Source organism: Chrysochloris asiatica, unplaced genomic scaffold (genome assembly GCF_000296735.1).
Source record: "Chrysochloris asiatica unplaced genomic scaffold, ChrAsi1.0 scaffold00053, whole genome shotgun sequence".
NCBI classification, from domain to species: domain Eukaryota; kingdom Metazoa; phylum Chordata; class Mammalia; order Afrosoricida; family Chrysochloridae; genus Chrysochloris; species Chrysochloris asiatica.
In genome coordinates, this window is record NW_006408571.1 from 11442857 (window position 1) to 11466140 (window position 23284).

A 23284-nucleotide genomic window follows, 5' to 3' on the forward strand; every position below is an offset into this window, starting at 1 on the left:
GAAAATTGGAATGTATGAAGTATGAATTTGGGAAAATTGGAAGTGGTCAAAAATGAAATGGAACGCATAAACATCAATATCTTAGGCATTAGTGAGCTAAAATGGACTGGTATTGGCCATTTTGAATCTGATAACCACACGGTTTACTATGCAGGGAATGACAAATTGAAAAGGAATGATGTTGCATTCATCGTCAAAAAAGAACATATCCAGATCAGTCATGAGGTACAAAAATGGCACTAGCTAGGTCAATAACAAAGTGATAGGTACCCTAGTATTTCCTAATATCACTGAAGAGAGAAGCAATGTTAGGTATGGCTGCATGAAGAGGGGGCACCACCATATAAAGCTCTCGGTAGCCTACAGTCTTACACCATGATCTGTCTGGCTTCCACATGGGCCACACTGGGCTGTTGAATGGGCTGTGAGTGGGCTAATACTCCCCACCTGGGGGAGTTCGGCTGCAATGGCCCATAATCTCCTCATGCATTTCCACATGGTCTCCAGGTAGGCAGTAAAGTCTCATGATCCAGTCAGCCACCACTGAACACAGCTGTGTTTTGCCCTTTGAAGGTAAATTCCCTTGTCAGTAAACCATCTCTTTTATTCTCTTTTAATCTGTTTTCTATTTTAAATTAATGTCTCTCAGAATGAGTTCTGGTCATTTTTTTGGTCTCTCAGCATCTATGTACTCAGAAACTTTTCTTTTTTTGGACCTGAAACCCAACAATGACATACATTTCACCACAACGCTGAGGACTAAATTTGTGAAGATCCCTGTGATTACTCTTCTATGTAGGCCAGATATTACAGTGGGAACTACACTTGCTGAATTGGGGAACCTAACTACAATGGAGTGATTGAATTTCATAGTGGCATGGGCCAAGTGGTGACACTTTATCACCAAAGACAAGTTGGGCATGATTACTGTAATCAACTACTGAGTCAAAGCAGTAATCAGAGTAGTCTGATGTTCATGGATTTATGGCATTGGTTAAGCAGTCATGGTGTTTCTAAGAGTGAAATAGATGGGAAACCAACTATTTACTTCATCTGTACAAGCGGAATTCTAGGTCTAGTGAATGCAATCTAACTGGAATTACCAAAATAGTCAATTCCTGGTCTGGAGCCAGTTTATAGATCCATAATTCCTTAAGTATCTTGGAACACTTAATTGTGCTCATGATGAACCTGTACATAGACCAAGAACATGGAACAAGGGGACATCGAATGACTTAAAATTAGGAAAGGTATGCCCCAGGATTGTATTTTTTCACCAGGTTTACTCAATCTGTATGCCAAGCAAATAATCTCAGAAGCTGGAGTATATGAAGAACATTGTATTAGGATTGGTGGAAGGCTCATTCACAACCTGTGATAGGTAGATGATACAACCTTGCTTGCTAAAAGTGAAGAGGATTTTAAATACTGATGAAGATCAAAGACCACAGCCTTCAGTATGGGCTGCACTTCAATGTAAAGAAAACAAAAATTCTCACCACTGAAGCAACAAGTAACATCATGATAAAGGAGAAAAGATTGAAGTTGTCAAAAACTTCACTTTGCTTGGATCCACAATCAACACTCATGGAAGTAGCAGTCAAGAAATCAAATGATGTATCACATTAGGCAAATCTACTGCATAAGATCTCTTTAAAGTATTCAAGAGCAAAGATGTCAGTTTGAATACAGAGGTGCACCTGACCCAAGCCATGGTATTTTCAATAGTCTCGTATGCATGTGAGAGTTGGACAATGAATAAGGAAGACTGTAGAAGAATCAATGCATTTGAGTTATGGTGATGAAGAAGAATATAGACTTCCAGAAGAACAAATAAATTTGTGTTGGAAGAAGTACAACCAAAATGCTCCTTAGAAGCCAAGATGGCTAGACGTCGTCTTTCACACTTGGACATATTATCAGGAGGAACCAATCCCTGGAGAAGGACATCAAGCCTGATGAAGTGGAGGGACTGAGAAAGAGGGAGACTCCCAATGAGATAGATTGACACAGTGGCAGCCACAATGGGCTCAAGAGTAGCAGCAATTGTGAGGATGGTACAGGACCAGGCAATGGTTTGTTCTGTTGTACAAAGGTTTGCTATGAGTTAGAACCAACTCAACAGCACTTAACAACAGCAATCCCTTGAGTAAAGGGAAAGCCAATACTCTTGAAGAAGGACCCCATTATACTGCCAAATATGTATACTCTTAATCTTTCTTCTAGTCTTCCCCAAAAGGATCTGCGGTATTTTATAGTAGTGTTCATTTGTTGTTGTTAAGTGCTGTGGAGTAGGTTCCAACTCATAGCAACTTTGTATAGAGTTTTCATGGAGCAGCTGGTAGTGGGCTTGAACCACCGACTGGCAGTTAGCAATCCAGTGCTCTGACTGTTCGTTAGGGAAAAGGAAATACTCTGACTTTCTGGGAATTACTGGACACTGACTTAACTGACACTAATTTCAGGAGACCCAAAATCTCACTGTGGCCCACCAGTGTAAACCCAACCTGTTGCCATTGATTTCAACTCATACCAACCCTGTGGTGCTTGGTGGTTGTGTGCCACTGAGTTGGTTCCGACTCATAGTGACCTTGCATAGGGTGTTCAAGGTTGTAAATCTTTACGGTAGCAGAAAACCTCATCTTTTTCCAATGGAGCAACTGGTAGATTTGAACTATTGATCCTGCAGTTAGTAGCCCACGATGTAAACCAGGGCTTCTTACCAACTATAGGACAGAGCATATAGAACTGTCCTATATGAGTCAGAACCAACAACTCCATGGCACATCACCACCACTACCATAGGGTTTTCTAGGCTATACTCTTTATACCAGAAAGATGTTTACTTTTGCTTTATTGACTATGCAGAGGCATTCAAATGTGTGGATCATGGCAAACTATGGATAATGTTGCAAAGAACACTTAATTTTGCTTATGAAGAAACTGTACATAGACCAAGAGGTAGTTGTTCATACAGACCAGGGGATAGTGAATGGTTTAAAATCAAGGAGAGTGTGTACCAGGGATGTATCCTTTCATTATACTTACTCAATCTATATGTTGAGCAAATAACCCAAGAAGCTGGATTATATGAAGAACGTGACAACAGGATTGGAGGAAGACTCGTTAACAACCTACAATATGCAGATGATAAAACCTTGCTTGCTGGAAACAAAGAAGACTTGAAATACTGAAGAAGATGGAAGACTACATATATAAAGAAAACAAAAATGCTCACTACAGGACTAATAAATAACATAATAAATGGAGAAAAGATTGAAGTTTTCAGGGACTTCATTTTGTTGGATCCACAATCAACACTCATGGAAGCAGCAGTCAAGAAATCAAAAGATGTATTAGGTAAATCTGCTGCAAAGACCTCTTAAAGTGTTAAAGAGCAAATATATCGGTGTGCTTGACCAAAGCCATGGTATTACCAATCGCCTCATATGCATATGTAAGTTAGACAATAAGTAAGAAAGATAGTAGAAGAATTGATGAATTTGAATTATGGTGTTGAAGAAGAATATTAAAAGTACCATGGGCTGCCAGAAAAACAATCAAATCTTGGAAGAAATGCTGCCAGAATGCTCCTTAGAAGCCAAGATGCGTCTAAAAAGATTGTTGTTGTTAGATGCCGTTGAATCAGTTCAGATGTAAAGTGACCCTATGCACAACAGAAAAGAGTGGATAGTGTAGTGGATTATGAACTGGGCTGCTAACCGCAAGGTCAGAAGTTTGAATATACCAGTCACTCTGGGGGAGAAAGATGAATCTATCTGCTTCTGTAAAGATTTACAGTCTAGGAAACCTTACACAGGTTTCTGTGGCACACAACCACCACCACCACCACCATGCACAACAGAGTGAAACACTTTGTCTCTCATACTTCAAATATGTTATAGGGAGGATCAATCCCTGGGGAAGGACATCATGCTTGGTAAAATGGAGAAGGAGCTCTGGTAGCGTAGTGGTTACGAATCGGGCTGCGAACCTTAAGGTCAGCGGTTCGAAACTACCAGCTGCTCCGCGGGAGAAAGATGAGGCTTTCTACTCCCGTAAAGATTTACACCCTCGGAAACCCTGTACAGGGTCGCTATGGGTCGGAACCGACTCGACGGCACTTAACAACAACAACAACTTCAAATATGTTATAGGGAGGGATCAATCCCTGGAGAAGGACATCATGCTTGGTAAAATGGAGAATCAGTGAATAAGAAAAAGACCACCAATGTAATGGATTAACACAGTGGCAGTAGCAATGGGCTCAAACCCATTGTGAGGATGGCACAGGACCAGGCAGTGTTTCGTTCTGTTATGCATATGGTCGCTGAGTCAGAAATGACTTGACAGCACCTAATGACAACAAAAATCTTTATGAAAACAGATTGTCACATCTTTCTCCCATGGAGCAGATAGTGGGTTTGAATAGCCCCTTCCCCGCCCCACTTTTCAGTTATCAGCCGAACACTTATCCATTGTGACACCAGGGCTTTTTGAAGGGGTATATAGAGATCAGGTTATTAATGGAGTCTTATTTCAGGTCTGTCTCACAGTGGGTCCCTGAACCCGTCCTCTAGTTATTTTTCAAGTTCCAGAATGCATAATCGGAATAGACATTCTCAGCAACTGGCAGAATCCCCACACTGATCCCTGACATGTAGAGTGAGGGCTATTATGGTAGGAAAGGCCAAGTGGAAGTCATTAGAATGTATTCTAATAGGAAAATAGTAAAGCCAAAAGCACTACCGCCTTTCTAGAGTGATTCCAGAGATCAATGCCACCATCAAGAATTTGAAGGCTACAGCAGTGTTACAAGACCTGGGGACTGTTGGGCCCTGAGTCAGTGACATAGCCACAGAGGACTAGAATGAGAGTGAAGCGTTCAGCTAATAAGATGAGAGGACATATGCATAAGAACACCCACACTTGCAGATAATACCCACTTGACCTGGCTTCAATGACTGGATGATCAAAGCTCAAGTAGAAGAAGAAAGAAGAGGAAAAAAAGAGTAATCTGATACAATTTGATGAACTTGACCTACATCTATGGATGCAGTAGTTCAAAAGAGGGAACAAATCTTTACAGCAAGGATCATTCCCACCCCCTCTATACACAAAGTAGACGGATGGGCAACTTGGAAATTGGCTACCCGAAGTCGGGGGGCTACAAAGGCAATAAGTGACTGGCTTATAAGCTTTCAAGAGGGAACCTAGATCCAGAGGGTGTGGACGAAGGTAGAATCTCCACTGAGTAATATTCAATCTCTCTAGGCAGGGCTGATGAAAGGAAATGCGGATAGGTCTCTTCTGATACAATAGTGAATAATTGTTATCAGGACTGATTGTGAGGGTTGTAAATGTAAAGGTAGACGTTTTGTAGCAAGGAGGGGAGTGATTAACTTTTCAGTGTAGGGGCGGAGGTCCCTGGGACCATCAAGGGAGAAGAGCAGAGAGCAGGACCTTATCCAGAGAAGCAGTGACACCAGAGATGGAGGCAGAGATGATGATGTGGAGAGATGGAATGGCTGGGGACTTTAGACCCAGAGAGGGAGAGGGGCTGTGTGCTGACAACTGGGGGGGTAGGCTTTGATTGGTTGATGATGCATGGAGGGGATTGTAACCATGGCAATGAAATGATATATGACAGGATGAATGTAAAACTAATATTCTCCCATGTAACTATCACATAATTCACAATAAAACATTAAATAAAAAATTTAAAAAAGAATTTGAAGGTTTTGCGGGTGGTAATTCTCATTCAACTCACCTATTTGGCTTATGACAAAAACATGGATTTTGGAACATGACAGTAGATTATTGTTAACTTCACCAGGTGGTGACTCCAATTGCAGCTGTTCCCTGTGTGGTTACATTGCTTAAGCAAATTGATGTATCTCCTGCTACCTGATAAGTAGTTATTGATTTGGTCAATGCCATTTTCTCTATACCTGTTTCTAAAGAGCATCACAGTTTGTCTTCAGGTAAGCAGTACACCTTCATTGTCCTACCTCTCCTCCACCCCAAACCTCTGAACAAAATACTCAGTATTGCATTTGGTCTGTATGTTGTTGTTGTTGTTGTTGTTAGGTGCCATTGAGTCGGCACTGACTCATAGTGACCTTATGCACAGCAGAATAAAACAATGTCCAATCCTAGGCCAACTTCCCTACTATTGCCACACTTGAGTCCATTGATGCTGCCACCTGGCCAATCCATCTCGTTGGGGGTCTTCCTCTTTTTCTCTGACCCTCGATCTCACCAAACATGATATCCTTCTCCAGCGACTGTTCCCTCCTGACAATATGCCCAAAGTATGAGAGACAAAGTTTGGCCATTCTTGGCCTCTAAGGAGCACTCTGGCTGCACTTCTTCCAAAACGGATCTATTGGGTTTTTTGGCAGCCCATGGCACTTTTAGTATTCTTCTCCAACACCATAATTCAAAGGCATCAATTCTTCTACAGTCTTCCTTATTCACTGTCCAGCTTTCGCATCCATATGAAATTATCGAAAATAGCATGGCTTGGTTCAGGCGCATCTTAGTCCTCAAGCTGACATCTTTGCTCTTCAACACTTTAAAAAGTTCCTCTGCAGCAGATTTGCCTAATGCAATACGTCGTCTGATCTCTTGACTGCTGCTTCCATGTTGATAGTTGATTCAAGAAGAATGAAGTCCTTGACAACTTCAATATTTTCTCCATTGATAAGACTGTTGTTTGATAAGAATGTCCAGTGGTGAGGATTTTTGTTTTCTTGACATTGAGATGTAATCCATATCGAAGGCTGTGCTCTTTGATCTTCATCAGTAAATGTTTTAAGTCCTCTTCACTTTCAGCAAGCAAGGTTGTATCATCTGCATATCGCAGGTTGTAAATGAGTCTTCCTCCAATCCTGATGCCACATTTTTCTTCCAGAATACTCATATTTCACAATGTTGTCCATAGCTTGTCATGATCCACACAATCAAAAGCCTTTGCATAGTCAGTAAACCACAGGTAAACATCTTTCTGGTATTCTCTGCTTTCAGCCAAGATCTATCTGCTATCAACAATTATATCCCTTGTTTCATGTTCTCTTTTGAATCCAGCTTGAACCTCTGTCAATGTATGGTTGCAGTCATTTTTGAATTGTCTTTAGCAAAATTTTACTTGCAAAAGATATTAATGATATTGCCCATTCTTTGGAATGGGCACAAATATAGATCTCTTCCAAATTTCTTGGCATAGATTAATGAGTGCCTTCAGTGGTACAACAGTTTGCTGAAAGATTTCAATTTGTATCCCATTAATTCCCGGCACCTAGTTCTTTATCAATGTCTTCAATGCACCTTAGACGTCCTCAGTCAGTCTATCATTGCCTCTTGATCATATGCTACCCTCTTGAAATGGTTGAACTTTGACCATTTCTTTTTGGTACAGTGACTCTGTATATTTCATCTTCCTTTGATGCTTTCTGCATCATTCAATATTTTGTCCATAGAATTCTTCAGTATTACAAGTCAAGGCTTGATTTTTTTCTTCAGTTCTCTCAGTTTGAGAAATGCTGAGCATGTTCTGCCCTTTTGGTTTTCCAGGTCTTTGCACATTTTGTTATAACATTTGACTGTCTTCTTGAACTGACCTTTCAAATTTTCTGTTCAGCTCTTTTACCTCCTCATTTCTTCCATTTGCTTTAGTATCTCTATACTGGAGAGCAAGTTTCAGAGTCTTTTCTGACATCCATTTTGTTTTTTTCCTTCTTTCTTGTCTTTTTAGTGGCTTTTTGCTTACTTCCTGTATGATGTTCTTGTTGTCATTCCACAGCTCTTCTGGTCTTCGGACTTTAGAGTCTAATGCATCAAATCTGTTTTTGAGATGTTCTCTAAATTCAGTGGGATATGTTCAAGGTCATATTTTGGCTCTTGTGGACTTGTTTAAATTTTTGTTAGGTTCAGCCTGAACTTGCTTAAGAGCAATTGATGCCCTTGTTTTGACTGATGATATGGAGCTTTTCCACCATCTTTTCCCACAGATGTAGTCAGATTTCTGTGTGTTCCATCTAGTGAGGCATGTGTATGGTCATTTTTTATTTTGTTTAAAAAAGGTATTTGCAATGAAGAAGTCACTGGTTTTTCAAAATTCTATCATGTGATCTCCAGCATTGTTTCTATCACTAAGGTCATATTTTCCAAGTGCTGGTCCTTCTTCTTTGTTTCCAACCTTTGCATTCCAATTGCCAGTAATAATCAATACATCTTGATTGCATATTTGATCAATTTCAGACTGAAGAAGTTGGTAGAATTCTTCAATTTCATAATTCCTGGCTTTAGTGGTTGGTGTATAAATAGGAATAAAGTGGTATTAATTGGTTTTCTTTGTAGTAGTATGATATTATCCTATCACAAACAGTGGTGTACTTCAAGACAAGAGACAGATCTTGATATATTCTTTCTGATGAGTACGATGCCATTCCTCTTCAATTTGTCATCCCTGGCATAGTAAATCACATGATTGTCAGATTCAAAATGGCCAATGCCAGTCCATTTCAGCTAAATAATGCTTAGGACATTGAGGTTTATTTATTGCATTTCATTTCTGACAATTTCCAATTTTTCTAGAATTTGTATTTTGTACATTCCATGTTCCAGCTATTATTGGATGTTTATAGCCATTTTTCTTTGAGTTGTGATCCTTCAGCAAATGAAGGTCTCAAAGGCTTTACTCCATTTGTGTCATCACGGTCAACTCTACTTTGAGGAGCAGCTTTTCCCCAGTCATGTTTTGAGTGTCTTCAAACCTGAAGGGCTCTTCTTCTGGCACTGTATCTGACAATATTCTGGTGTTCTTAATTGTGTTCAGTATTCAATATTCTGGTGCTGGCAGTGTTCCACTGCTATTCATAATGTTTTCTGTGACTAAATATTCGGAAGTAGTCAGTCTCTCCTTCCTCCTAGTCTGTCTTCGTCTGGAAGCTCAGCTGAAACCTGTCCACTGTGGGTGACCCTGCTAATATTTAAAATACTGGTGGCATAGCTTCCAGAATCACAGCAACACCCAAGCCACCACAGTATGACAAATGGACCAAAGAGTGGTGGCTTAGTGGGGTAGTAATTACAGTTTAAAAGTAACTATTTTCAATTCTTTGTTCTTGGCTGTGGGTGAAGCTGTGGGGAGATCAGAGCCTCTTTTACTACCACCTCCAGTGTTAGCTCACCAAGCCTGAGCCTGAGGGTTTGGAGGGCAGAAGGTGTGTAAGATTCTGGTCTCAGTGGTCAGTGGTCAGACTCTGGGCTATTGGCCAGAATGCTGGCTTTGTGAGCAGCTGCAGCTTGGCTCTGCTCCAGCCCACAGGGGCTGAAAGGATGGGTAGGAAGCATGTATGTGGCTTTGTGTTCTTGGCTTCTCCAGACTCCCCATGCTGCATGTGTAGGCTCTGTGGTCAGTGATTGCACAGAATAGAAACCCATCCTGGCAGGGACCAGAGTTAGGGGGCCCATGGCCTGGAAGGATGAGATGGTTCTCAGTGACCCTGTAGCTTCTCTTTCCCTCTGGACTGTTTCCCCACCTTGACTGTGGGACAGCAGGTGTAGACCATGCAACCCAAGAGATGATTCCACCAGTGCCCTCCAAACCTTTAGGTGGGGACAGGGCTTGTGAGCAACGCAGAGATGATGTGAATGCTTTTTGTCTCTCTGGGGAATTGTGTCTCTGGAAGGAGAAATCACACGAACTCTGGACAATGGCTGAACCTGACCCAGGAGAACCTTGGCTGTCCAGGGCTCTTTATGCTCTGACACTCTAAACCTTAGTTTAGGACTTAAAAGTCTTACCCTGCTCTGGAAGGAGCTTGGCTAGGGATGAACCATACCTCCCCTTCAGCTCCTTCACTAAGGACTGAGGGAGAGTCCTGGGAAAGTTGTGGGTTTCTTCTTCTTTTTTTAATCTGAAGGCCATACACTTAGTTGGCTGCATTTTGGGATCACCTAGGGAAAGATGAGGCTTTCTGCTCCCGTAAAGATTTACAGCCTTGGAAACCCTGTACAGGGTCGCTGTGAGTCAACCAACTCTACAGCACTTAACAACAGCAGGGGAATTTAAAATAATACTGGTGCCTGGATCCAATCCCAAGATATTCTTATTTAATTGGTATAGGGTGCAGTTTGGCAATTTTAAAACCACAATGTCCAGCAAAAATTGAGAACCATTGCTCTCTTTCTTTATCTTATCTAGAGTCAGGGGCACCTTCAGATTCTCCAGTCAGGAGCTGGAAGGGGCGGGATCTGCAGGTTTCCAGTCCCACTGTTTCTGGGAGAACAAGTCTTCAGGGGGGTCTAGGAATTCCAGTTCCAGACACTGTCCCCAGCAACCTCCTCAGTCCGGGACGGGACAGGAAGTGTCCGGCAGAGGTGGGATGGAGGTGATTGGCAGTTAAAGGCTCCAATGGGCCGGGAGCCCCCCTCCTAGTTCACGCTTCTTGTTCCATTGGTGCCTGGACGGAGCCGCCCCCACTGCGGGGGCGGAGGAGGGGCTCCGGGCGGGCGGGAGTAGAGGCCAGGGCAGAGGGCGGAGGGTACTTGGCGGCGGCGGCCGCGGAAGGTGAGGCCTAGGGGAGCTGGCGGGTCTAGGAGACCAAGTCTTGCCAGGAGGGGGCGGGGCGGGGTGCTGGATAAGCTCTAGGGCCTGGAGTGGCTTTCAGTGTGTACGTGTGTGACTGTGTGTGACAGTGCCCTCTAAGAGTAAGTCAGGTAGTGTGAATGTGTCATGCTGTGGGAAGGTGGGATACATATACCAATGGCCAGTTTTGGGTGAGAGATTGGGCTACGTGCTTGTGTGTACCAAGGATTGACCACATCAGGGAATGTGTCTCGGGGTTTCTGTGTCTGCCAGTGTGAGAGTGGGTGGCTGAATTTGTGTGCGCCAGTGTGTGACTTCAGCTGTAGCAGAGCCGAGTGAAACTTGTGACTATGTGTGTGTCCTGTGTCCTTTTAATTGTACTCACATGTTGGGACCCACTTCTGTAGGCAGTAGGACTGACCTTTCTACTGAGTGTCCAGCATAGATGGACCCTGCCCCACCACACTTGGCTTCCCCTCCTTCTCCCTCTCTCACTGGTCTACTGCTTCTTACTTCCAATCTCTCTGCCTGACCTAGTTTCCTTATACTTCTTTTCCTTCTGGTAGCGTAGCAGTTACGAATCAGGCTGTGAACCTCAAGGTCAGCAGTTCAAAACTACCAGCTGTTCCACAGGAGAAAGATGAGGCTTTCTGCTCCTGTAAAGATTTACAGCCTCGGAAACCCTGTACAGGGTCGCTATGAGTCGGAACCGACTCCACGGCCGTAACCAACCAACCAACCAACCATCTTCTAATGACTCGAAGGCACTTAACAACAACAGCTGTCTTCTCAGAGTTATGTATCTCTTTGTGTCTCTGCACATTTTTGTCTCCCTATGTGCATCTAGCAGTTCAAAACTACCAGCTGTTCCGTGGGAGAAAGATGAGGCTTTCTGCTCCAGTAAAGTTTTACAGCCTCAGAAACCCTGTACGGGGTTGCTATGAGTTGGAACTGACTCCACAGCACATAACAACAACAACAAATGTGCATCTGCTTTTCTAGGTCTGCCCTCATAATCTCTGTCTCACCGTTTCCGAGCGCTCTATTCCCTTGTTTACTTCTTTGGTTCCTTGGGGCAGAATGATTTGTCAGGGTCGCTATGGGTCGGAAACGACTCGATGGCACATAACAACAACAACAATAGCTCCTACTTCTTTTCCTTCTGGTAGAGTAGAGGTTACTAATCGGGCTGCGAACCTTAAGGCCAGCAGTTCGAAACTACCAGCTGTTCTGCCAGAGAAAGATGAGGTGTTCTCCTCCCGTAAAGATTTACAGCCTCGGAAACCCTGTACAGGGTCGCTATGGGTCGGAAACGACTCGAAGGCACTTAACAACAACAACAACATAGCTCCTAGGAAGAGAGGACTTAAACCATGAATGCTTTGATCCTGCATGGGGGCTGAATGCTAAGTGTGTGTGTGCATATCTAGGCAACTGTATGAGGAAGAGTAAAATGTCTACATCTGTGAGCATAGATTGTTGTTAAGTGGTGTCGAGTTGGTTCCGACTCAGCGACCCTGTATAGAGTTTCTGAGGAGCAGCTGGTGGGTTTGAACCACTGACCTTGCAGTCCAGTGCATTATCCTACTAGAATCACGTGGGTTTGTGTAAATTTAAGTGTCTGAGTGTATCATTGTGACTATGAATAGCTGTATCTGGGAGTGCTTGTCTGAGGGTAAGTATACGTTTTGTGTATCTAGCACCAAGGGACCAATGGCATTTCCTGGTACTGAGGCCCAAAGAGTGGAGGGGGAGGTGGGAAAGGGCTGGCACTTCCAGGGGAGGGGAAATTAGCCTTTGGCGTCTCCTCATTTTCCCCAACCTGGGCCTCCCTTCCACCTCACCTCACTAAACATTCATCTGTGCCCTGAGGAAACATTTGTTGGGAAGTGCAGATTGGAGCCCGAGTGTGTCTGCTTTTTCCTTTAGTTGTGTCCACGTGTGTTCAAGAAAGCGTCTATTTCGTGAATGTGCCCTATGAGTCCAGGCAAGACTGTGGTTGTGTTAGGCTCTGTGAAAACACGAGGAGTCTCTCCCTGACATAAGTAACCCTCCTCTCCTCTTGCTGGCCCTGGCAGCGTCTGTGGCTTCCTTTCCAGACTTGGGGGAGGCCTCTTACCTTCCCAGGGCCTCGAGTGGGAGGGGAGGCGGGAGGAAGAGGGAGGGGGCCTGGCTAGGGGCCGCTGATCTCTGAGGCCCAGAGGGGCGGGGAAGGAAGGAACAAATGTTTCTGGGGTCCTAGAACTGAGTGGAACTGAGATGCGTGCTGCAGCAGGCAGGAGGAGGTCCTGAAGGCCATGGACTCTCAGCCACTGGGATCACCGAGGTAGGGCGGAGCTGTTCTGGGTACATGTGGCTAGGGTGGGGGGGTTCTTGGGGTGAGCCACCCACTAGACAGATTCAGACTGACATACAGATGCATGGAGAAGCCGGGCTCTTCCTCCTCTGGTGCCGTGTCCCAAAACCTTCTCCTCATTTGTCTTTTCTTCTGCCCTCATGTCCAGTTTCCCACTGACTTCCTCCTCCTGCTTCCCAAGTTCCAGAATCCCACTCTCCCAGTAACCCCCTTCCCTGACTCTTTCCTCCTTCTCTGCCTAAGGCTTTAGCCATCCCTTACTTCAAGGAACCCTTACTGCCATTCCTGAGCTGAGTTTTTCTTGGTCTTGTGGCCGCCACCCCTGGGCCCCTGTTTCTGCAGGCTTCCAGCTCATCTCAGCCTCCCTTCCCCACTCCGCCATCCTGTCTGCTTCGGCTGGCTCCTCTCCCACCCCCAGCCTCTGGCAGGAGCAAGGGCATCTGGATTTGCTTAACTCTGCAGCCTCAGCCTGCACCCTAGCCCCTTCCAGCCTCACAGGCCCGAGACCAACAAAATTTCAGAGCCAGGCCCAGTGGAGTGACCCAAGGAGCCAGGTCCAGGCTAGAGATTTAGCAGCCAGAAGCTGGCTAGGCCTCGTGACAGGAGTACAGGGTGGGCCCAGATTCACCACGACATCCTTGTACCCGAGAGTGATGAATGCTGCCCCAGCTCAGTCAGATGCAGTGACTAGCCCTAGACCAGGTGGAGATGGACATCAAGATTCTTAATCGCTGGATTGGAGGGGTTAACGCCAGTGTCCAAGTGAATGTCAGAACTTAATGCCAGGGGTGGGCGCCAAGGGTCGTGGGGGAGGGGGAATAGCTGGCAGAATCTGTTGCCTCCGGCTTTTGTTCTGGGACCTAAGCCCAGGACTGAGATGGCGGTGTGTGTGTGTGTGTTTGTGTGTGTGTGTGTGAGAGAGAGAGAGAGAGAGAGAGAGCAAGCACTGAGTGTAACATGGAAAGGTGGACCTCAGACCGGAGCTCATGATCACTCCCGGAATGCTTCCTGACATCCCCACTTGATGCCTCAGTTTTTCTCCTGGAAGCCCCAGGTTTGGGGAGGAAGAGCCAGGCTTTAGCAATCCTGGACACTGCTTCTCTTTCCACAGATGAGCAGCAGCCGCTCAGGGCTGAGCAGGGTCCTGGTGGCCGTGACTGTAGCCCTGGTATCTGTCTCTTCCCCTTGCCCCCAGGCCTGGGGGCCCCCAGGTGAGAGGAACCCTACTATCACCCCCAACTCTGACTTGTGACTTGCTGTTTACACTGTGGCCCCTTCCACGCTTAACCTGTAACCCCTGATACCTAACCTGTCTCCAGGTTATAATATGATGTTTTGATCTAATGTTGCTTCTCAGATTCAAAAGTTCATCCTAATCCTGTCACTCACACAAAGTGGGTGGGGTGGGGGTGAGGGAAGAGCTCACTTTGAAATAACCTTCCACAGGGCTCCAGTATGGGCATCTTGGCCAGTCTGTGACGCTGTGTTGCCCCGGAGTGACTGTTGGGTAAGTGTCTCTCCTGACTGTTGGCCTGATAGTTAGGACCCTTTCTTGACCTACTCAGTCCTCACAGACCCTCTTATCCATGCCCTCTCTGTCTGTAATACTTACTCCTTTATCTGTTCTAATGCTCTACCTGTCTTTATTCAGCAGAAGGGTCAACTAGTATGTACTGAGCACCTGCTAGTCTAAACTCTGGGGATACAAGGCAGGCAAGACCCGTGTCCTTACAGAGCTTACATCTCAGTGGGGAAGACAGGCAATAAATACTTAAGACTCTTGACTGGGAGTGGTACACCCAAAGCCGAGAAGCAAAAGAGAATGACTTGGAAGAGGATAACTGAGTGGGTACTTTCACTAGGTGATCAGGGATGGCCTCTCTGAGGTTGTGATTTTGAAATTGGTTTTTAAAAGTCAGGAAGTGGGGGCAGACTTGCACAGATTGGAGTATAAGCTTCCCTGACAGAGGAAATGCCCTAAGGGAGTTCCGAACTCAATGCAGTGGGTGAGAGGAGAGGGTAGGAGCTAAAATGAAAATAAAAAGGTAGGAACACAGAAGTTTTTGAAAGCTGGTGAAAAGAGCTTGAGTTTTATTGAAAATACAGTGAAAAACCGATGGAGAATTGTGGCATGTATGTGTTACACTTTAAATCTTCCCTCTGTCCATCCTCAAGGAACTCTGGTGACTCTTGGGTTAAGCACTCGGCTGCTAGACAAAAAGGTCAGCAGTTTGCATCCACTAGCAGGAAGAAAGATGTATGGCAGTCTGCTTCTGTAAAGATTGCAGTCTTGGAAACCCTGGGGGGACAGTTCTACTCCCATAGAGTTGCTATGAGTCAGCATTGACTTGATGCCAATGGGTTTGGATTTTGTCTATCCTCACCTCATTTTACCCCTAGGACCCCAGTGTTCTGGTTTCGGGATGGAGAGCCAAGGCTGCTCCAGGGACCTGACTCTGGTCAAAGGCATGAACTAGTTCTGACTCAGGCAGACTGCACTGACGAGGGCGTCTACATCTGCCGAACTGTAGATGGTGCTGTTGGAGGCACTGTGACCCTGCAGCTGGGCTGTGAGTTGGGGAGGGAGTACTGGGGGGCAACTCCTGAGCAAACCTAGGCCCTGAGTGAGCCCACTGGGATGGGGAGGTGCTGGGGACTTTTGGTCTCCAACTGTACTCTGCCTCTAGACCCTCCAGCCCGTCCTGTCGTCTCCTGCCAAGCAGCTGACTATGAGAATTTCTCCTGCACTTGGAGTCCGGGTCAGCTCAGCAGTCTGCCCACCTGCTACCTCACCTCGTACAGGTGTGTACATGATTAGGTGTGTGTGTCTATACATTTGGGTGTGCTGACATAAGTTAGGCATGGGAGACAAGGAGGAAGGCCCCGAGGAAGGCCTGGGGGCCTCTTTTTTCCTTCTTGACCTGAGATTACCCCTCTCCTCACCAGGAAGAAAACAGTGCCAGGAGTTGATGACCAGAGGTAGGATAAGAGGGAGACACTGGGGCTCCACGTGGGTCCCACAGTGTGCATTTCAAAAGCCCAAGACCACATACTCTCTCCTAGGGTGAATTCATCCACTGGGCCCTGGCCATGCCCGCAGGACCCTCCAGGGACTGCCCGCTGTGTGGTCCATGGGGCAGAGTTCTGGAGCCAGTACCGGATCAATGTGACCGAGGTGAACCCCTTGGGGGCCAGCACACGTCTGCTGGATGTGAGCTTGCAGAGCATCTGTGAGTGCCCACTCTAGACCTCCCCCTGATCCCTTCTAACAGAACCCTTAAACCAATCCCAGAGGACAGGTGCCTCCGTACAGACCCCTCCACAGATCTCCTAAACAGATCCCTCCCAACACAGATCCCATTTCAGCGTATAGAATTTCCTAAATGATGTTTCTTTTACCAGTGGCCCTGTAGTAACTAAAAAGCCCAAGTGATCAGTGGTCAGAAAGCAGGTTTACATTAGTATACACTCTAGAGCCTGGCATTATTACTCCACTCTCCATAAGTCTTTTCTGACTCCCTGCTTCTAGGTCCTGTTCTGAAGACATATCTTATGTTCTTGCTGCCCAATGGAAGCCCCTCCCACCTTCCTTTCTCTTGGTCAATGTATGGAAGTTGTGGTTATTATTGTTAGGTGCCTTGGAGTCTGCTCTGAATCATAGCAACACTATGTGTAACAGAACAAAACACTCCTCAGTTTTGTGCCATCCTCACAATTGTTACTTTGAGCCCATTGTTGTAGCCAGACCCTCATCTTTACCAAGCTTAATGTCCAGGAACTGGTCCCCGCTAAGTATGTAAGACAAAGACTTACCCTTTTTGCTTCAAGGAGCATACGGCTGTACTTCCAAGACAGATTTGTTTGTTCTCCTGATACTTTCAGTATTCTTTACCAACACCATAATCCAAGTGCATCAATTTTTCTCCAGTCTTCCTTATTCATGGTCCAACTGTCACATGCATATGAAGCAATTGAAAATACCATGGCTTGGATCAGGCTCATCTTAGTCCTAAAAGTGACATCTTTGTTCTTTAACACTTTAAATAAGAGATTTGCCCAAAGCATTATGGCATTTGACTTCTTGACTGCTGCTTTCAAACCATGAGCATTGGTTGTGGATCTAAGTAAAATGAAATCCTTGACAACTTCAGTCTTTTCTCAGTTTATCATGATGTTGCTTATTGGTCAAGTTGTGAGAATTTTTGTTTTCTTTGCATTGAGTTATAATCCATACTGAAGGCTGTATTCTTTGATCTTCATCAACAAGTGTTTCAAATCCTCTTCACTTTCAGCAAGCAATGTTGTATTATCTGCATATTGGAGATTGTTTATGAGTTTTCCACTAATCATGATGCCACATTCTTCATATAGTCCAGCTTTTCAGATTATTTGTTCAATATACAGATTGATAAATATTGTGAAAGGATACAACCTTGATGTACAACTTTCCTAATTTGAAACACTTGTTCTGTTTGAATGACTGCCCCTTGTATGTACAGGTTCCGTATGAGCACCGTTAGGTGTTCTGGAATTCCCATTCTTTGAAATGTTATCCATAGTTTGTGCTGATCTACACAATTGATTGCCTTTGCATAGTCATTAAAGCACAAACATCTTTTTGGTATTTTCTGCTTTTAGCCAAGATCCATCTGACATCAGCAATGCTCCTCATTCATTCTTGTCTTCTGAATCTACTTTGATTTTCTGGCAGCTCCCTGTCAGTGTACTGCTGCAAATGATTTTGAATTATCTTCAGCAAAATTTTACTTATATGTGATATTATTTGATAATTTCCACATCCTGTTGGGACACCTTTCTTTGGAATGAGCACACATAATTCTCTTCCAGGCAATTGGCCAGGTATCTGCTTCTAAATTTCTTTACATAGACTAGTGAGTGTTCCAGCACTACATTGTTTTTGTTGAAATGGTTCAACTGGTATTTCATCAATTCCTTGAGCCTTTTTCTCTCACAAGTGCCTTCAGTGCAGCTTGGACTTCTTCCTTCAATGCCATTGGTGCTTCATCATATGCTACCTTCTGAAATGGTTAAATTTTGACCAATTCTTTTCAGTGTAATGACTCTGTATTCCTTCCATCTTCTTTTGATGTTTCCTGAATTGTTTAGTATTTTGCTTATAGAATCCTTCAGTATAGCAAAGTCGAAGCTTGAAGTTTTTATTTAGTTCTTTCAACCTGAGAAATCCTGGGTATAGTCTTCCTTTTTGGTTATCGAACTCCAGGGCTTTGCACATTTCATTATAATATTTTACTTTGTCTTCTTGAGCTGTTCTTTGAAAATTTCTGTTTAGCTCTTTTACTTCACCATTAATTTCATTTGCTTTAGCTATCCTATGTCCAAGAACAAGTTTCAGAGTCTTCTGACATCCGTTTTTGTCTTTTCTTTCTTTCTTGTTTTTTAAAGATTAGTGAGGTGAAGTAGTGGAGGTGAAGAAAGAACAAAGAAATCTGTAACTGGCTGTGATCAATTAGTTGTAAACCCCACTGCACTCGGACTAACCTCTTTCCTATCTTTTTAATGGCCTTTTGCTTTCTTCATGTATGATATACTTGATGTCATCCCATAACTCATCTGATCATTAGTATTCAATGTGTTAGATCTGTTCTTGAGATGGTCTCTAAGTTCAGGTGTATGGCAGAGGGGCACTAAATCTCTCGTTAGAATTTGAGGCAACTCATTTTTTTCCTTGGATGGAAAGTAGAGTCCCCTTTTTATTCATTCAACAAACATGTCAAAACCCTGCTACTAGATCTCAGCCCATGTTATACTAGTGATGACTGTCAAGTCCTGATCAAATTTAAGACTTCACCTGCCTCCTGGAAGCACCTCACTCTGGTGCCTTTAAGCATACACTTTCCTCCCTGGGGAAGGCGTGGGGTGGGGGGAGCCTACCTCTTGCCTGCCCTGACTTTGTGTCTCCACTGCCCTCAGTGCGCCCTGATCCACCTCAGGGCTTGCGAGTGGAGCCAATACCTGGTTATCCCCGCCGCCTGCATGCCAGTTGGAAGTACCCTGCCTCCTGGCCCCATCAGCCCCACTTTCTGCTCAAATTCCGGCTACAGTACCGCCCAGCGCAGCATCCAGCCTGGTCCACGGTGAGGCTTGGAGCGCATCCCAGTCTGGGCCTGTGGGTCCTGACTTTGGTTTCACTTGGGTGCCCGGCATGGCTCCCTGGCTGCCAAGTGGGCCAAGCTCTGAGTCACAGACCAACAGACAGCCTCTGCAATGTGGGGCTGTAACTAGAGCCTTGCAGTTAGCAGCTCAACACTTAATCCACAGCAGTGATTTAAAAAATAAAATAACCTTTCTATTTACAACAATACTCCAGTTGAGGATGGTAGTGAATTCCTGACTCTGGACAAGTCAAAGATTGACTGATGTCAAGTTTGGGCTGGGGCTCCGTTGGATAATAATCTCCCTGCCAGGCACCGTGCTACACAAATTATCTAAATTTATTCACCCTTATTTTACAAATGAAGAAACAGGCATAGAAAGGCCTCAGGCCACTCAGTAAGTGTTACAGGAAAGATTTGAATCCAGACAGTCTGATGCCACAGTCTATGTGATCACTAGACAATATTGTCTTCCCCAAATTCACTGTAGACTGAAAATCCCACTAGCTGCCCCACATAAGGCCCAGATGGCTCCACAGGAGAGGACAGGGAAGAAGGGGAGCTCTTTGCAGACTGGGATTGGGGGGCCACTAGGCTCTATGCTTACAACTTAGATAATGCGCCCACTGTCATATTCACCCCCAGCTAGAGCCGGTTGGTCTGGAAGAGGTGATCACAGACGCTGTGGCTGGGCTACCCCATATAGTTCGGGTCAGTGCCCGCGACTTTCTGGATGCTGGTACTTGGAGCACCTGGAGCCCCGAAGTCTGGGGGACTCCGAGTACTGGTGAGAGACAGAGCCCAGGGAAAGTGCAGAGGACCCACCCCACAGCATCTATCAGCAGGCCCACTACTACGTGTAAGTTGGACATGTGGCACATGCCCCACCCCTGCAAACATAGCAACTGCTGTGCTGCCCTTGTTTAAGCCCTGCCCCTTAGCCTCCTCCCTGCAATTACTGGTACTGCCTTTATAAGTTCTTCCCAAGCACCCCTATATCCAATTCCGGTCCTAGCCTCACCTGGCAGGACCTGGCCCCCCAACTCCACTGCATATGGATGCTTCTCAGATCTGGCCTCTTTTCAGGGTCCCTACCAAAGGAGATACTAGCTGGGGGCCAGCCACCAGCTGGGGACCAGGCACAATCGAAGCCGGAAGTGCAGTCACAAGCGGGTAGTCTCACTCCCTCAGAGCCCTCCCTCCAGCCTGGACCACAGCCTCTTGGTGAGCTTGGGCAGATGGACAAACGGAAGTTCCAGAGAGAAGCGGGCACCGAGCTTGGACAGACTTGATCTCACACTTGCCTGTGGTGTTTCCTCTTAGACCACCAAGTCCCTCTGGAGCAAGTAGCCATGCTGGTATCACTGGGAATCCTCTCTTTCCTGGGACTCGTGGCTGGGGCCCTGGTACTGGCACTTTGGTAAGTGTCTCCCTTTGGCCTTTCAACTTCTGATCCCCACGAACGATCTGAAGCCCATAAGTCACCCCCGTTCCCACCCGGCAGGACTTCCCACTGAACCTGTCTAATTCTGGAATTCACTGATTCCTTTCTTGACCATTTACTAACAATCCCTTTTGGAGGAAAGTGAAATGCCCCATGTTGTCAGGGAGACAACTGCCTTTTTATACCCCAGGCTGAGACTGAGACTAGGTCAGAAGAATGGACCCCCAAAGCGTGGATTCTTGGGCCCAATCATTCCAGTGGATAAACTTACAAGTGAGTAAGACCTCCAGGGAACTTGGACTCAGAGATATGTGCCTCCATTTTGAGAGTGTCTGGATTAAGAGCTGGCTGCCGTAGTCTTTCTCAGCTTGGTGGGCATCAGAGTTGGGTCCCCTTCTCATTCTTACGATGTTTGGGCTCAGAAATAAGTCTCTTCCCTCTCTCTCAGGATATTGGGGCTCATAATTGAACACTTTTCTCATTCTCAGGGTGTTAGACTCAGAGCTGAATATTCATCCTTATTCTTTGATGTCTTGGATCAGAGCTGAGACCCTTCCCTCAGGATGTCTGGGCCAAAATCCAGTCCTACTCCCGTCCCTGGTTTTCCTCCTGTTTCTTCTAGGAGCTCCAAACCTGTAGAGGATCCAGGAGGGCTTCAGCTGATTCCACCTGTAACTGTATTGATGGTATAGGTGGATGGACAGATAGAACTCCAGGCAAGACAGTAGATCCCCCCTATGAGAGGGGAGTCTAAGCTGGAAGTTCTCTTTGGAGCCCATTTCTGTAAGACCTTGGATTCCAAACTTTCCAGCTGACAGGAGTCTGGACCTGATTTCATTCTAGAGCTGGAGGTCCAGCCTGAGGATCTGTGTCTGTGTGTATGTGTGTTCATGTGTGACCATGTTTATGTGAAGCAGAGAACATATGTTTTCTGCATGTAAGTATATAGGTGCCTGGGGAGTGTATGTGGGTCCTTGGCCTTTTGCCTTGCCCCCAATGGGGTGTGGAGGTACAAATAATAAAAAGAATATGGAAATTCTGGTTATTGATACATTTCCCAGTACCAGATTTAGGGCTCACCGGAATGGAATGCATAGCATTGGGGAATCACAGTCAAAGACCATTGTTCAATGTTGCTTTATTGTTTTGGCTGTTGGTGGGGTCATTGCATCTTCACCAGCAGCCCATATTTCAGGTTGGGCAGAGTCCCCTGGAGCCTCCTTTCTTGGCGCTCAAACCACTGAGCTAGGCTGCGGTTCTGGGGATGGACGCAGACACTGCGTTGAGCCAGGTGAAGCCTGGGAAGAGAAAGGTCCATAGCCATCGTCAAGACTTAAGGAGGATTTTAGGGTCCATTGGCTAGGGGCAAAGGCCTCTAAACTGAAAACCTGAGTTGGTATCAGAATTAAGGGTTAGGGCTGGATTTGGGATCAGCATTAGGAGTTGGGATTGAGATTGGAATCAGGGCTCAATTATCAGGAGTAGGGTCAGGGCTCACACAAAGGCCTGAAGGTAACAGTCCCCATCAGCCTTCTGTACTTCCACCCGGATCACTTTCCTCAGCAGCTTGTCCGGCAGTGGCTGTCGGTAGAGCTGAGTGCAGCAGGTGGAGCTGGGTGGCAGTAACAAAGCTAGAGGACAGTGGGTCCATGAGTTCAGAGGCATCCTGATCCAGAACCCCCCACGAGATAGCTGAAGACTGGACTTCCTGGACCCCTTCTCCCCACTATCCCATTCATGCAAATGCCCAGCCTTCTAGACCCCTAAGCACTTACCTGGTCCAGGGTCTGGGCTCAGCAACAACAGTAGCAACAAGAGGCTGCTGGCACATAAGATCCCTTTCATGCTGCTTGCCTGGAAACTTCTTATTCCTTTTAGTCTCCTGCCTTTTATGTAAGGCACCAGGTGAGTCAGAGGCAGGTAGGAATGTCCCTGCTCATCCTGTGATATAGCTCCTGGGCCCTAATTCTTGGGCCTGTTGCCACAGACCCCTTCCTCTTCTAGGACTACCATTTCTCATGTGCTTCTAAGCCTTGGACAGACAAACTGAGGAGAGAGGGTAGTGCATGATTTGGGAACTAATGGTACAAAGATCCACAGTGCCATTCAGTGATAGAATTCACACTCATGTACCCATAGTCACACATTTATAGTCACACCTTGGTCACTCCGTCACTTACAGTCATACTCGTGGTCAGACAACCACAGGCAGAGTCATTGGGCCTAATTATATTCACTCTCAAATAGTTGTGTTTTCTCAATTATCCAGTTGCACTCACAATCATCCCAGAGCACAAAGATTCTGACGGAGGAGGTTGTGAATGGGTGGGAGCAGAGGGCAAGCCAGCACTCATTTGTCAATTGGCCATCATCTTTCCCTTCCACTTTCTTTCCTAGTCTGCTGGCCTTATTGGGAGAAACTGATGGGAAGGGGTCTCCACGGCAGGTCTTCCTGGGTGAGGAGGGGTCTTGGCTGGGCCCAGGCACATTCAGAATGAGAAGCTGGGAGAAGACTCCTTTTTAAAAATTTATTGTGAATTATGTGATAGTTTATGTGGGAGAACATTAGTTTTACCTTCATCTTACCGTATATCGTTTCATTGCCATGGTTACAATCCCCTCCATGCATCATCAATCAACCAAAGGGTATATCCTACAAACCTGCCCCCCTCCACTCACCCCCCCGGTCATCAGCACACAGCCCTTCTTCCTTTCTGGGTCTAAAGTCCCTAGCTGCTCCATCTCTCCATGTCATC

At 45.7% G+C, this 23284-nt stretch overlaps 2 protein-coding genes across 2 annotated transcripts; one reads left to right on the forward strand and one right to left on the reverse strand.

Annotated features, from left to right (window-relative positions):
* Positions 1-14061: 14061 nt before the first annotated feature.
* IL11RA (interleukin 11 receptor, alpha) lies at positions 14062-21167 on the forward strand. The gene is made up of 12 exons (XM_006863162.1): positions 14062-14161; positions 14397-14457; positions 15351-15520; positions 15638-15752; positions 15897-15929; positions 16014-16180; positions 18903-19066; positions 19730-19871; positions 20171-20308; positions 20408-20504; positions 20719-20801; positions 21151-21167. Exons 1-12 carry the CDS (start codon positions 14062-14064, stop codon positions 21165-21167), a joined length of 1287 nt encoding a protein of 428 aa, XP_006863224.1.
* Positions 21168-21666: 499 nt separating this feature from the next.
* Positions 21667-22373, reverse strand: CCL27 (chemokine (C-C motif) ligand 27). Its single transcript, XM_006863163.1, is given in 3 exon segments — positions 21667-21826; positions 22027-22159; positions 22304-22373. Coding segments are annotated over 3 exon segments (363 nt in total).
* Positions 22374-23284: the final 911 nt, after the last annotated feature.